The sequence below is a fragment of the Strix aluco genome, chromosome 7 (genome assembly GCF_031877795.1).
Source record: "Strix aluco isolate bStrAlu1 chromosome 7, bStrAlu1.hap1, whole genome shotgun sequence".
NCBI lineage: Eukaryota > Metazoa > Chordata > Aves > Strigiformes > Strigidae > Strix > Strix aluco.
The window spans coordinates 27,302,790-27,318,829 of NC_133937.1; the positions used below are offsets into that span (position 1 = coordinate 27,302,790).

The 16,040-nt window shown below is 44.1% G+C and overlaps 1 protein-coding gene across 1 annotated transcript in view; it reads left to right on the forward strand.

Annotated features, from left to right (window-relative positions):
- CNNM2 (cyclin and CBS domain divalent metal cation transport mediator 2) overlaps window positions 1–16,040 on the forward strand; it is a 128,053-nt gene that overhangs the window by 100,728 nt on the left and 11,285 nt on the right. Inside the window, exons 3-6 of the mRNA XM_074831181.1 lie at window positions 4,684–4,821; window positions 6,904–7,073; window positions 10,203–10,296; window positions 12,740–12,805. Of these exons, the coding sequence (XP_074687282.1) occupies window positions 4,684–4,821; window positions 6,904–7,073; window positions 10,203–10,296; window positions 12,740–12,805 (468 nt within the window). The remainder of the gene's footprint in view (window positions 1–4,683; window positions 4,822–6,903; window positions 7,074–10,202; window positions 10,297–12,739; window positions 12,806–16,040) is intronic.

Sequence of the window (16,040 nt, forward strand, 5' to 3'; positions counted from 1 at the left end):
TGGAAAGTTGGAGCATTTTTTCATGGTTGACGCACTACAGGAATCTGTCCTGCACTCCCATGGCCCTAGCCATGGTGGGAGAGCATTTCTCAACCTTCGCAGAGGCCCAAGAGAGAAAGCTGTTTGTTCTGCACTGGCCTCAGACTGCAGAGTCCACTTGAGGAACATTGAATTCACCGTTCTGACCCAGGTTTGACTGGTGGCCTGTCTTATTTAGCTCTTTCTAATTGAAGACAAGTTTAATCATCCCCTTAGTGCAACTGGAATGCTGCCGTTTTTCATGCGTAGATTCAGAGAGGGTTTGTCCCACGTAAAATCTGGGATTTTTCTACAAATGAAATACCTTAACACACCCTTGTGCACATGTTCTGCATGTTGCGGATAAATAGTCTTGTTGTAAGCATCAGCTTACATTGCATTTGTATGTCCTCACCCAAGTGCTGTTCAGCAGTCTGTCTCAGTGAGTATGACCCCTGGCAAGCTCATGCTGCAGGGGTGTTCAGTGCCAGGCCCTGGGGCACATTTGTTACAGAGCTACACAGCTGCAGCTGCAATAGCTTTCACATAACGATTTATTTCAGCGTTAGCAAGTCACATCCCTGAGGGGAAGACCACATCTTACCCAAAGGTTCCTATTTCCAAACAGCCATCAAAAGAGGTGTGTTAAATATATGTGCTAGCAAACTCTGTATCACTTCTCCCGTTTAAACCACAGATCTATGGGAATAAAAATTGTTTGTCCTGGTAAGTATTCCTACTGTCATTCAGTGAAAGTGTAGCAACATAGAAAAGGTTGTGCAATGCTGATTTGTCTGGCAAGACCTACACATACTGGCACAGTATACATCAGTATCCTAGGCCAGGAGAGCAGAGCTTTGTGTAGCTGGAATCTAATCTTTAGGTATACCAAGGTGATTGCCACCCATTAGAAAATTATGCTTTTACCTTGTTGGCCATTAGCACTGTGGACTTGCTAACCTTCTGTTGTCTAGCACCGGTAGGCTGCAGGAGCTGTATCCTTACAGAAAGCTATTTTAGGCTGTTTAAGAGCTTCAGGTTTAGTCCCACTGACTTTCTCTTGGTTGCCAAAACATGTGTGATACACCAGGCAACCTGATTTTCCCAGTTAGGGACAAAAAGAAGTGGCAAAACTAATTTAGTTTATTTCCTAAGCCTTTATTTTAAAATGAAACAAAGTCTCAGGCTTAAAAAGACCTGTGCAGTGTGTGGGGCATACGCTGTCAGCCTGGGTGTGTGCATCACTGGGGAGATGAGGGGAGAGGGGGACGTGGGGTGTGTGCTGAGACACTGGCATCCACCTCTGACTGCCTTGGGCTGGGCATCCTGGTACTGAGTGTGAGCACAGGGTCAGTGAGTCTAGTTCTCTGGGAGCTGTATTTTCTTTTCCTGGAGGATCTGATAGATGCACATCTCAAGCAGTTTCTTGTCTCTGTCCTTGTACAGTTCTCATGTGCCACATAGAACCACACTTCCATTTGATAAAATACTTATGTTCTCATTCTCTTGTCTGGAGCTCACTGCAGATGTCTTCTGTGTCCTAAAGACGAGGACAAAAAGGTGCACAGGAAGATAACAAGAACCTTCCCAGAACATTGTCTGGGTGCATTTGCAGCACCCATCAGCCTGCTGCCTTCCTGCCTGCCCAACTGAACGGGTGATCTGAGGTTTGAACTCCCTGTTCTGTAGCTGCCTCCTGTCCAAGCTGGCTCCTTCAAGGAAATTCATGCAATCATTCATGGTATTCTGCATCAGGCCTGGAAATTCAGGAATATTACAAGAGAGATCACAACCTTGTATTTGGACCCCTCCTCAGCCCAGGAGCTCATGGTCAGCCTTGCTGCCTTTGATTTGGAGAAAAAGTCTAAATATTCCCAGAACCTACTGAAGATAGTTGTGATATTTGTTGATATCTCACCAAAAGTTATACTGAGAGTATCCCTCATGCATCACATTGTTCATGTTGCAGAACCAAACATTGTCACAGCACTCTGTAAGCAGAGATCACTTCAGCATGCCAAGGTAACTTCAGTGCCCAAGTCTCCATTTCACTTACTGTAGAAAGGACGGACAGAAAATACCTGGTCCAGATTCAATTACATGTCTCTCCAGTCCTTGATTCCTCTGTCTTACAAGAAGCTCAGAAGTTCTTTGGATAGTGAAGAACAATTAAGACCATTCCTTACAAAAATAAGCCAAGATAGTGGCTTTAAGCCATATGGCTTTGCTCTTGCTGTGTAACATTTTTCTTGGGGGAAGGTTTCTGGACAAGCTGCCAGGGAAACAGTAGGAGCAGTTGAAATCACCCATCATTTGATTAAGAGCCTGGGTCTCTTACCTTGATGACTGATGCAGACAGAAAGATTTAAGGCAGTCTCCCATGGTGTGATGCTGGCCCTGTTTTCAGGTACTAGAAGTGCAGTGTGAAGCCTGCAGTGGTACGTACAGCTCATTCACAGGAGTAATACAGAGATGCTTTACTGCCCCACTAAAGAGGTGTTTCCTTGTCCCAGGGCCAAAACGTCTACTAGTGGTGATTTTTGCCTCCCTGAAGAGAGCAGTGACAGAGTTCCTTGTGAAAAGGCATCTCAGCCACAGCATTGTAAGAAATAGCATTCTCTGAGCTTTTCAGAAAAAGCACAATTTTTATTCTTACCTCTTACAAGCAGTAGGACCTAGTGAGAGCTTCTGGGGGACTTTTCCTCTATTCACTTTCTATTGCTTTGGTATCCATCTTTCCTTTAACTGCAAGTACAGATGTCTGTCTCAGACTGTATTTCTAAACCACTCTCTTGGGTGGTTTCTATTCCTGCTTTTGGAAGAGAAACTGCAATCCCTGATGTAGTCCAGGTCCTAGATAAAGTACTACTAGGGTAAGAGGCTTCTGGTTTCAAAGAAGAAAAAGGGCATGGGTCATCATTGTTCTCCATGTGCTTGGGAACAAGTATCTCAAATTTTCTGATTTGCACTGCTCACAGAATGAGCTTTAGATATCTAGAGTAGATACATTACTATCAGTGCAGTATTGCTGTTGAGTCTGTAATAGTCCTATAGTGGAGGCTTATCCATGGGAAGTTCAGGATCTAAATGTATTCTTATCTAGAAAGCCAGGTGACTTAGGAAAATCTTTCTAGAAATCTGTTAATTACCAGTATTGTGCGTTTCCAAGCCCCAAACTCAGCCACTCTGAGCCTTACATAGTCTGTAGCGTATATTTGGACACCTACAGGACTCCAGATCTCAGTGGCTTCCTTGCTACTCTACATCACTTTAATCATCTTTCCATGCATAACCTAAAATCTGTCAACAGCTACCTGGGAGTATGCATGCGGTTTCACAGTGTTAGCATCGCCTTACATCTCTTTGCTTGCCTGAATTCTCTGCAGTGAATCAATGTACCAGAACTGTCTGTGGTCCCTCAAAAGCCCAGCCATTTTAAACCCATGACTAGGGGTCTGATAGACAAGTAGCTATAGTGTTTTCAGTATATTTCCCCACTGAAGCCCCAGAACCTAAGCCGTGCATCACGTCTGAGAAGCTCACAGTATTGCCTCAAGACTTGGGTTTCCTGCAATATATGGTGGAGCTCAGAGCTGTCTGACAGCATTCTGCTGCTTATAGCCAGTGCCACCTTACACACTGTGTCAGCAGAGAAGAGCAAGACACTGCCATCTGAGCAGAGACCTCTTCTCCCTGGAATTGATGTATACTGTACCCCAGGATGCCTATAGCTCTCTGCTTACCTGGTTTCCTAGACATTTTGGCAGATTAGCTCAGTGGGTGAATGATAATTATTGGGTGGTTTGTGCCTCTGCAACTCCATCTTTCATGTTGTCTTTCACAAATGGGGATTCCCCACCACAGGGCCTGTTTTAAGACACAGACAAACCAAGTGACAAGTATTTAGCTGAATAAAGGACAGGAGTCCAGGATCACTAGCAGACAAATTCCCGTATCTGAACTCCTGAAGCTACTGTGTACTTCATTCTGGCTTCAGTGCCTGTAAAGCAGCCAGAGATTCCCACTTTCAGGCTGTACACCTTGCCAGCCTTTGCTGAAGTTTGGACAGGACAAAAGAAACTGTATATGCTAGACATTGAGAGTTACTTGGGCCAAAGGCATGCGGATTTTGCCAGAGCTGTAAAGAGTCAGTGAAGCTGTGGTACAACATAAGAAATAAGTCATTGTATATTTGTGTATGTATTTGCTGGGAATTTTTGAATGAATGTGTACAAAAAAGCAGCTATTGCAGATATTCCTGTAGAGCAACACCTTTTGATCATTAGTTACACTGAGCAGGACTCCTCCCCACCTAGAAATGAGCAGGCATCTTATTTGTAATATGCAGGGCTGCTCTGCAATTAGATGTTTGCAAGCAGAGACTTCCCCCCCATTGAAGTGAGAGAGAACTGACAGAGCCCATGGGTGCCTGGCTCTGCAGGACAGGGGCTCACGGCTGGATGAGCCCACAGCACAGCTCACTCGTTGTTTCTGGCTTGTGCTGCGTGCTGATGAGCAGGGCTTCGCAGGTACTGCAGAGGGGTCTGTCTTCACCCTGTGCTCTGGGTGGCCATCCTGGCTGACTCCATCCAGCGCGGTTCGTGTTGGACCCCGTTCTAACAGAAATCGCTTCCTTCCTTTCTTTTCCCACCCTCCCTTCCCCAGCTGATAACAAGACGAAAAAGAAAGTAGCTCATCGGGACAGGAAGCAGGACTTCTCTGCCTTCAAGCAGACAGACAGCGAGATGAAGGTTAAAATATCACCGCAGCTCCTCCTGGCAATGCACCGGTTCCTGGCAACAGGCAAGTGCGGGTTATCTTTTTTTGCGATTGTGCCAGAGCCTCGGAGGCAGTTTGTCAGCAAAGGCAGGTGAGGTGGGTGGAACAGTGCAGGCGGGAAGGGAGGCTGGATTGTGGGGTGACAAATAATGCCACTGTTGTGTTTTTCTTTTTAAATTCTCTCCTCTCCTGTGTTCAGTGTCGGCATGAACCCTCTGAGACATTTACCAGGGGTGGACCAGTAACTTTAAATTGGTCTGAAAGGTAAGGATGAATGCCAAGTGCCGCACTGCATGTCTAGAGTCCGTCAGATTAACGACTAGCAAGTACACCCCATTAGGAAGAGCTCAGGGAACAAACCAAAGAGGACTCGATACCACTGGCCAGCTGACTGTAATTGCACTCTGGCGCCTTCTCCAGAAAGAGATGCTGGACTTTTTGCAGGAAGGTCTAAACCTGTTCCATGAGACTTTTTGACTCCAAGTGAAAAACTCTCCCGACACATTTAATGCAGACTGCGCAGGCGGTTGAACTGTACTTTTTAAAATGGATTTCTGGCTGGCTTGTGTGACCTCCGTTGATGACTTCAGGTTTCAGAGGACAGTTGTCTCCATCCCAGAACACCTTGATGTTTTAGCCCTTGGGTGGGCAGTCTGGCAGAGAGGCCAGGGCCTTGAATGGTGTCTTGCAGCTGATATTGCCTTTCATCGTAAAGTTGGTCCCTTCACCTCAGAGATGAGACCTGTTAACAGGAGAGCTTGTGGAAAACATACCTTCCTATTGCTCGTGCTGTCTCTCTTTGACATATAAAGACTTCTCACATGCAGGCCTTTCAGATGGGCATCTTTCACTGCTATGTTCAACATATATTCGTGGGTTGAAAATGATAAAGTTGTTTTATCTCAAGTTTGCCAGCTCCAGTTGGAAATTAGTACTTCCCCTCCTCTAAGATGCAGTAACTGCCTGCCTAAATGCTCCTAGTCCGCCTTCATGCTTTGTTTTGCCTCTGTGACTTGAGAGAAACATGTACATGATCGGTTATCACATCTCAGCTGAGGGGCAGTAAGTCCTTAAAAGGCTTGGACTTCTACGGCTCACGTGCATGTGAGCATGTCCTTGGTGAAAGGAAGCAGTTCAACAGGAAGATGCGGATTTAACAGCAAGCAAGGCGTTGTTCATGTAGTGGTACAAGACTTGATGGAGTTCCCTTAACACCTGCTCAACAAACATAGTCTTACAGTGCTGCTTCTCTACTTGTTCTGTGGATGAAAGGATTATGTAGCTTAAATCCAGGTCTGTCTGTGAAGCCACTGCTAAATAAGATGAAAGCTACAGGTTTGGTTTCTCTGTTCTCAATTGAGAATAGTATCTTTAGCAGATGAAAAGTACTGGGTCATTAATGGTCCTGTTCTGAAATGAGGTGTTAGGAAAGCTTATCAATTTGCATGTGTAAATCTCGACATCCCTGGCTTAACTGTCCCACACAAGGACTCTTGGGAAACACTGAAGAGCAAGTGTATAGGGGATGTGTTCTGTGTGTCAGGCATTAATCCCACGTGGTTTGAACTGACCTGCACTGTCTCTCACTTTGAGTAACTCTTCCCATATGAACTGTGGCAGCCCCAATTGTGTCACTGATTTATGTAGAGCATCTATCTAGAGCAACTTTCTAGGCCCCAGTGATTTTTATATTTTTTTTAAAAAAAAAAGTGCAATAAATGCAGTAACTTTAATACCTTTTGAGGAAGGAAAAACAAAGGTTCTCAGTGCCCCAATTGCTCTTCCATTTATACAACTCTCCAATGAGCCTATACAGCTGTGACACTGAACTCTCAAGAGGGCAAGACTGCCTTTTTCTTTTCCCTTTCAGATGAAGACATGGGTTTTGGTTGTTTTGAAAAATATTTCAGTAATGAAAGTTGGGGTGTTCCTGGTTTTTTTTCCCCCCTTACAAATCTAACAGTCTCAAAAGACAAGAAGCCTGCAATTCCATAATGGATCTCTCTGCATCTGTGTGTCTTTTATAGGCAAATGCTTATTAACGAGTACTGCTCACTTCTTGCCAGGCATATGAAGTGTAATGCCAAGCTGTATTTTGTGTTATAGAAGTAGAAGCATTTGGTCCATCCCAGATGTCAGAGAAGATCCTTCTCAGGCTGCTAAAACATCCCAACGTCATCCAGGAGCTGAAATACGATGAGAAGAACAAGAAAGCCCCAGAACACTACCTCTACCAGCGAAACAAGCCCGTCGACTACTTTGTTCTCATTTTACAGGTCAGATATGTGATTATGTAGATATGTGCAAAATCCTTCATCTCCTGACATATCCCTCTCTATACCCCTTCCAGTTGTTTGTCTTCTTTCAAACATGGGAATGGAGCTATGGCTCCTGGGCACTGTTCCTGTCTCCTTTATGACCTTGCCAACCTTGAAGAGCTCACTCAGCTGCTTTCAGCCTCAGTTAAACCAGTTGTGAAGGGTAGACAGCACTTCCCCCTTCCAGTCATCTGTTAAAAGTTACTTAAGCTTTACATATCACTAGGATAGACAATGCAAAGGAGTCCCTGTGTACAACTGGCATTGCTTGGAAAATAGGCGTGCAAAAAATGGCATGTCATAGGAGTTTGGCCAGGATGCTTTCTCTAATACGTTTTTTCCTTTTGCAAAAGGAGGTGTGGGGAGTTTGACAGTTTAGAGAAATGACATTTTTCTGTGCAATTTTGAAATCTGTACCTTTGGTGTTGTGAGAAGTGCAGGTTTTGGTGGGATCACTGCACCATCTACTCAACTGCTGCCACCTCCTGCCCCAGTTCCTGCCGTTCCTGGGCACCCTGTCATCCAGGCACTCACCCTACCCCAACATCGCTGCACTTGGGTGGTTTTCAGATTGGAGCCCTAAGTGATGCGGAAGGACTGTTTTCTGCTTGTTCTGTACAGGATTGCTTCCAGTGCTGTTATCTCCCAGGTTTTGTTACTTGACAGGAACACTTTAATGGCTTTGCACAGAAACTTAGCGTCCCTCTAGCACCATTTGAGCAGAAGCAGTCCTGTAAGAGAGATTTTGCTGAGCAGGTGCATTTTTTTCACGGGTTTGAGGAGCCACTGGTAGCAGTTTAACTGCTCTTTCTTGTGTGCTGAATTGTTGCAATCTGAAGTATTCCAGAGGCAAGATAATGCTCCCGAATGAGGTAATGCTGTAAAGATGTAAATGGAGGACATGGGCAATACAAAAGAACAATCAGTTCTTTCTGAGCTATTCTTCAATCAATAAATATTTAGCAAACACAATGTGCTAGCTCTTTAATGCATTTGGAAAAGTGAGTCTTGCAGTAGGTATGTACTATAAAAATGGTAACAAGGTTGGTTCTGCAAGGATCAAGAGGGGATAAATACTCTGCTTTTGTTACTTAAATGGACTTGGACTTATTCTCTCACATCAAGAGGCCAAGAATACCTTCAGAGTAAATGCATGCCAGAACACAATTAAATGTATATTCTGTGCATTAAGTTTACCAATTTAATCTCGGTTTTAGCTGGAATGTCACCTGTTTGCAACCGCTTTTCTCTTAGCTAATGGGAAGTTCTTCTGTAGCAGTTTGAGATTTGTTTTTGTCATTGTTAGAACATTAAACAGTGGAAAACGAGAAACCACATGTGCATGCATTTAAACAGGGCAGAACACATCTAATAGCATGCATGGGAAATTCTTTATGGCTTTTCAGCCGCTATGACCATGCCAGGCATGCCTGGTCCTCATAGGGCCACCATTGGGAAGCCTGGAGGTGCTGCATGTGCTGATAGAGCAAGGTCTTGGGACTGAAACTCAACTCCTACTGCTAATTACTAGTTTGTATTTAGCTACTAACTCCAGACGGACTGTATGTGAAGACTAAAGCCCATTTGTGTATGTATTTTGGAGACCTGGTCTTGTCTGGTGAATAACTGCCAGCAGTAAGTAGGTTGAGAGCTCTGTTTATAACCAGTTTTTATCTTGGTGATGAAATCGTACCTTTTGGAAGGCTTATAATGAACAAATAAGCTACTTGTGTTGTGGAGTGAAATTGGTTTTAAAAGGGATTATATGAAGTTGTTGCTTGTGATAGCAGGAAAATGGATTTGTGAGCTAGGCACTCTCTTCCTGCGCGATAGATTTTGTGGGTTTTCTCATCTGGGACAGTTAGACAAACTGTCTTGGTATCTGGGCTCATGTAGGTCGAGTTCATCTTCATGTTTTTCTGCCCCAGTATGGTACCGTGAAGTGAAAGGCATGATTATTTATTTTAAATGGTACTTAATGAAATAAACACATAGAAATAAAATCTGCCTTTTGGACTAATTTTGACCTGATTGTGTCCAGCTGATGTTCAGTCTGCTTAGTACACATGGGATGGGCAGTCTGTCTGCCCTTCCTAGCCTAGCCGGAGGGAAAGCATTGCAGGTAATTATGTTGTCTGCCTGAAATCTCAACCTTTGTGTAGTTCAGCCTGAAAGCTGCATGAGATTTCTTCTGTCTGCAGTGGTGTGCTGTAACTCTCAGTGCGGTACCAGTAAGGATGGATGGTCGTGAAAACCAGGCCCCACTAAGAAGCCAGTTATTTTTGGTTACTTGTATACCGGAGTAATGGGGATTTTTACAGCTGTGTTCATTATGGTGGGTTCTGTTCTGGAGTCCTTTGTAGAACGTGATGTTAAACGTTTGGTTCAGCCGACATCAGAAACAAGTGCACTTGTGTGGTAGTGTGTTTTTGTACAGCTTGGGAAGCACTGAGGGTCCTTCTAGGCAAGACCCTACAAAAGAGCAGGATCTTAAGTTAAGGGTGCTGGAATATGTAAAACTGCTAGAAAGCAAGACAAGCAAAGTAGCCTCAAGACTGCTTCTTCAGGAATAAGGGCCTTGTTTCTGTGGGAATCTCATCAGTGAAGGCAGACAGCCTCCTCATGTGTTGTCTCCCATCTCCCTTTCCTATGTTTGTGTTAGAGGGGGCTCTTCGTGTGAACATGAGCTGTGGCCCAAAATGTCTAGGTTAGTCTCAAGGCCGCAGATGACTGCTACATATAAGCTTGTTGGGATGCTGGGGGAGTATTTTTTCACTCTGCATTGAGGTAAAAGCAGCCTGGCAGCACTTGGACCAGGGCAATAGTACCACCCTGAAGCACTGTGGTGATCCCATTCCTCTGCAGGGACTTACAGTGGCTACAGGGCACCAAAGACCAGGATAGCTCAGGGCACAAGAGCATTGCCCTCCAGGGCCTGTCCCTGTTCAGGCACCGTTATAAACTGCAGGGACCATGACACTGCTTAGGAATGTCAGGCAAAACTAGCTTTCAGGGCTCAAGTCTGGTCTTGTGCCTCAAGACCTATGGTCCCTTTTAATTGCAGCTCTCTCTCCTTTTCCTTAACAGGGGAAAGTGGAAGTGGAGGCTGGGAAAGAGGGCATGAAGTTTGAAGCTGGTGCTTTTTCCTACTATGGGGTGATGGCCCTCACAGCATCGCCAGGTATGTCCTCTTACCTTCTGCTTCTGGAATGCACTCCTGCACAAGCCTGCCTGTCCTGAGAGTGTGGGGACGAGGCTGTGCAGAGCATCCCCCTGCAGCGTCCATGGGGCTGATGTAAATGGTACCTTTTCGCCAGCACAACTACCTGCCTGGCACAGCATCCCTGGGAGGGACCCGGGCCGGTGGCGACACTGGCACTGACTCCGAAACTCAACGGCTGGCAGAGGTTTGCCAGCTCCCGGAGGATGGCAAGTGTTGGCCTTATCGAGTGATGTGTTTGGTACTGGAGGACAGCTTTGTAGTTTTGCTGAAGGCGGGGCAACAGGGATTGAATTAAGGGGAATAAATAATTAGTGGCAGAGGGACATCTAGTGGTGCAAAGTACAAACGCCCGGTTAGTTTGGGGATGGTTCACTTTGCCAGTCTTGTTTCTAAAGCTGTCTTGAGGAAAAGGAGGGCAGCGATGTAAGAAAAGCAATCGCTCCTGTCAGCGTGTGTGGCAGCATAACCAAGAAATTGGCATGGGGGGGGAGCTGGTGTCTGAGGGCGAGGTGTCAGCCAGTTCCCACCAAAGGTGTCAGCCAATTCCCGGCATGCAAGCGGTAGCACAAGCCACCACATCGCAGGCACAGGTTGGGGGATTGTCTTATAATCCACCAAGAGTAGGCTTCAGTGCTGTATTTCAGAATTTGGTGATGTATTTTGGTGCCAGAGGTGTCACCACTAAGATCTTGATGTCGACTGAGAATCCACAGACCCGCTGGGGAGAGAGCTGGGGTGCTGGTGCTGGCATTGGCTATCTGCTGACCCAAAGCTGCTTGCTCAGCTTCAGGGGAGAGACGTTTATCACACTGAAATCGGGTCCTCCTGTCGCAGCAGGGTTTGTGTTCCACTTGAGAGGCAGCTCTTTTTAATTGTACACTCATGAAGCACTCCCTTTACCTATGTGTACCTATGTGTATATATATACAGCATTAGAATGAAAATGACTTTGTAAGTTACGAGTATAACTTTATTAAACTGTACAGACAACAGCAGTTCTCTTGGTGAGGTGAGCTCACTTTTACAGGCAGGACTAATTCTTCTTTAATTATGTGCACTTTAATTTGATCAGTCTAGCTTATACCTTTTGAGGCTTGACACATTTGAAAGTGTGCAGAGCACTGGGTGGATTTTATCTGAGCAATAGCAGCAGTGTTCACGAGGAATCGTGACACGTGTGTACAGCTGCATCATACCCTCAGCTTCACAGCTCAGTTTTTGCAGTATGGGCCAGGCTCGGAGCTGAGTTAGGCATGGTCGCTTCTCCTACCAGACCTACGCTTGGAAATCACTTGGGGCATCTCTGTTTTGCCAGCATTGTTCAGTCTGAATGTTTTCATGTGGTGGGTTTTTTTGTGTTGCTAACACTTCCCACAACCATGCCAGTTGCCCCAAGTCCGGTGAGGTCAAATGATCTCCTCTTCACGTGCCCTGAAATCCATCTTGGATTTTGTCATGCCAAACTTAAGCATATGCACTACTTTAAATTAATCTTGGCCAACCTTGGGTTTGTTTACCTTCAACTGGTTGGCTTTTACCAGTAGCAAACCCCTCATTTTGCTGGCTTTCCCTCCAGGTTTTAGAGCATTTGTTTTATGATGTCTTGCAGCATCCAGAGATTTCCATTAGGATGAGCTCATAAAAACAAACTCCTGTTCCTCTGTGTAGACAGGAAAGCTTAGTGAAAGTATGTGTCATTGAAAAATAAGAGAAAACTCCTGCGCTTCTGTGTGTCCTAATTAGACTTAATGTGCCTGCTCTCCACACCTGGAATATGAAGTCAGAAAGGAGACTAAAGCATTAAAAAAACCCCAAAACCCAATCCCCCCAAAAAACCCAACAAAGGGGTGAAACTTTTTCCTTTGACTAGAGCTGGGGAGGGATTTGCAGTAATGATGAGCAGTACGTACTCATCCTGACAGAGATGAGGTTGGAGAATCACAACGTTGCTTGACGTTTTACTGAAAACTTGAAGTGTCTTTGTGTCTTTTGGTTTTATTTCTATTTTTGTCTGACTCCCATAAGGAACAGCACCTGTGAAAGCTTTCTGGCTTGTTTTAACTCTTTGCTTTCCAGGCTAGAGTGGGCACCACTGCTCCTTTTGAACTGTTTTAAAACTGAGTGTACCTTGATGGACTGTTCTGTGCTGGATAACCATTCAAATTAGCAAGTGAAAATTGTTCATTTCACTGTAATTCCTTAGGCTTGTTTTTTGGTTTATTCCTAAAATTGTTTAATTGTCTTTTTTGGTTTTGCTTTTGTTTTAACCCTTTACTTTTTCACAGTTGATTTGCACTTTTGGTTTTAGTTCTTCGGTGTGAACTGGTTCCTTCCCCTGTCAAGTGTGGATAGCTGACGCCTTTCTGGTCGTGATCTCATCCTTTTTCTCTCCCTCTTCTAGTTCCCTTGTCCCTGTCTCGTACCTTTGTTGTCAGCAGAACAGAGTTGTTAGCAGCAGGTTCTCCAGGTAAATCCGCATGCTTCTATTTTCACCATTCTTGTGACTGCCCTGATGCCATAAAAAGTCAGCTGCAGTCTGTATTTATCTGACCCCTTTGCTCGTTAGGGAGAAGTCCAGCACAGAGTTATGCCTCGCAGGTAGGTATCCTGAACTTTCGTTTATGATAACTGCTAGCAACATGACAGTCCTCAAAATGGGAAGAACTAAAACACGTTGAAGAAAATGTATTTAGTAATGTGTGCTTGTTCTTGTTTCTCATATGTATGCTGGTTGAAAATTAGGAGGAGAGATTTTTCTAAAAGAAGGTATTCTCCCCCAAGCTGAGGCTTAAAAAATTCTGAAGAAAATGCATTTGGCAGAAGCCAGTGTCTGTTGCTGAACTGCCATAAAAGGAAAGCTTCTTTAATGAAAAATTCTTATATTCTTATACGGGTAAATCCTATGATTTGTAGACAGTCTGGCCATTTCAGTTCCTCAAAAGCTTTGAGCTTTCTGTCAGTGAGGTCAGTGACGTGGACCAGCACAGTGGTTTGCTAAGTGGATGGATTTGTAATGGAATTTGCAAGAAGGTTGTGGGACCTCCTGTGGGGTTTTCTGGTTCCCATTTTGCTTAAGACCTTTCCTTGCTGAATAATCAAGTTGATTGACACAGAAATCCCTTTGGAGAACAGAGACCAAGGAAGGAACAAATTGGGCCAAAAAGAGCTCTGAGACGTAGTTGAGTGGTTGGAAATTGGGAAGAGTCAAGAACTGAGCTTTGCAGACGCTGCAGGCACAGAGAAGTTGAGAAAAATGGAAACCCATCAAGAAAGTCTGTAGGAAGAGCAGAGTCCTAAAATAGTTTGGGCCACAGTGAACATATTTCTTCCTTTTGAAGTTTTCTTTTGAAGATGAAATGTCTTTCCCTAGACCTAAAAGCAAACAAGATAATGATATGCATATTTAAGTGAAACGTCTCCTAAACATTAATACATATCATGCATTTCATAAAGTTTCACCATCTGCTTTCCTCTATTTTCCCCCTCTTTTTTTTTTCACTTTTGAAAATGTATTTCACCATCAGTCCTTAAATTAGTCTCATGCACATTCCAAACAAACTACAGGTTGTTGCCCTGCAGGGGATTTTTTTCCTGCCCTGTTAAAGTGTCCTGCTGCTAAACTTCAAAGAAGGGCAAGAAATTTAATCTTTCTTTAATTAAAGTACCTGATGGCTTTCTTTTAAGCTCGGCAGCTTTGATTATCTTTTTTAGCTTGGTTCTTTTGTTCTGCCAGGTCTTCTTTTTTGTTTCTTTTCCTTGCTACAAATAAGTGTACACTTTGCACATGCAGGTTGTTTCCAATATAAATGCCAAGCATATTTTCATAGCTTTTTCCTCAACTTAAAAAAAATCAATAATGGAAAATAACAATGGGAAGAATCTCCTTTGAAACGAACTGATGTGGTAAGCCTGGTCCGTATGACAATGGGGTACCAGTTTCGATGAAACTCGGACCTTCTGCTGGGTCCTTCTGAAAAGGATCCTGTTGTTTAACCCCAAATTCATAATACAGTTGTACTGATGTTTGTGTTGTGGTTTGTGGTCTTTATCCCCTCTATAGGAAGGTGAGGAGTATGGGAAAACCTGGGTAGAAAAGATCTGTCCAGATCTGGGCTGGTTGCTAGGGGCTGACAGGGCACTGTTCTGCAAACATGGACCTGCCTGGTATTCTTCTGTCATCTACCCTTTCTGTATCCTTCCTTCTTCATTAACTCCTTTTCTCCCTCCCTGACTTGTATGTGGTCCAGAAGTGATGTATTTTCTCTCACATTTTTCGTAATCGCACTTTTTTTGTTCTGTCCTTTTGTTTCACCTGTCCCCTTTTTTTCTTTTTTTCTTTTTTATTTTTTTTTTTAATATATGCTTTGTCATGTTGCTTTCTGTCCTTCTTTGTTTTGTATTGGTAACGTACTATAACACCCCTGGTAAATAGAAAGGGCAGATACAAGTCACACGAGTGTAAAGCTGTTCCAGATAGAAACCATCATCCCGAGCGGCAGTGATGCAGTTCTTGTCACACACAGCCATATTTTGTGTATACAGGTGGGAAAGACAGGACAAATTCACTCAGCCTTTACAGTTCCTTGTTCTCCAGTGGGAATTACGGCGTCAAGTCCTGTGTGCAGATAGAGGTTTGGCTCCTGGCAGCAGTTATTGCAGCCTGCGGTGGCTGTCAGGATGGCAAGTTGGTATGGAGGAAAACCTTGCAGGGCTCTGAGTGCTTCCCCCTAAGCCTGTACTTGGTGTTGCCATAGGGACCTGCACTAATTCCATATTGCAGAAATGGCAGAAAAATTATCAAGTTGTCAGAACCTGTGTTTTTCTGTTTCCTTTTCTAAAATTGAGGGGAAAACAACATCAGAGGGATTTTAAGTGGGAAATAAAAACCGGGGCAATTCTGCTATGCATCTAGAAGCATCTAAAGTGTTAGGTTTAGGAAAGGCTGAATGCAGAGATGTAGAATGGGCTGTGTCATTTGAGCAAGGAGAGATTATATTTGTAGTGATTAAGTGGCAGAGGTAGGCTTGAATTTTAGGGAGCTTTTTGGTTTTTTTAGAAATAAGTTTATATGTAGAAAAGTCTTCAAAAAATGATTTGAAAAGCCTGCAAGGATAGCATTGCTGATTTGCTCAAAGAGGCTTTGTATCTTAAGATTATATGAAAATGATTTTTCAGCTGAGAATGAGGTTCATGTGGTGAGTAGTATAGTTTACATCAAGTTTCACTTTGGTCTGGCTGAATGAAATTTGGCTGAACTAAGATCGAAAACTTCACCAGTCCCAAAGACAGTTCTTTGATCAGTATATACTCTGTGTGTGCCCAGGGAGAAGCCCATCTGCAGGAGGGCTTGGGATCTCTTAAGATGCATTTCTGCCCTCCTGTCTTATGGGTCACTGTGTGGATGGAAGCTAGGGATGCAAAATGTCTGTGGCTTCCTGAAAGCACGTTTACTTGAGATAAACTGTGCCCAATCACACTCGCCGGGAACAGCTGTGAAGTTTTCAAGTGAAACCCTGCAGTGCTTAAAGGCCAGCGATGGAAAATGATGTCTCTAGTTTACTCCTTTCCTGAACACAGATTTTGCTCTCTAGCATGGACTGTTTCCCTGTTTTGCTGGCTGACATGTACCACATGGAGCTTGCTCTCCTTCATTGAGTTTTTGCCCCTTCAAGCACTGGGAGGTACTAGAGGAAACATTGAAG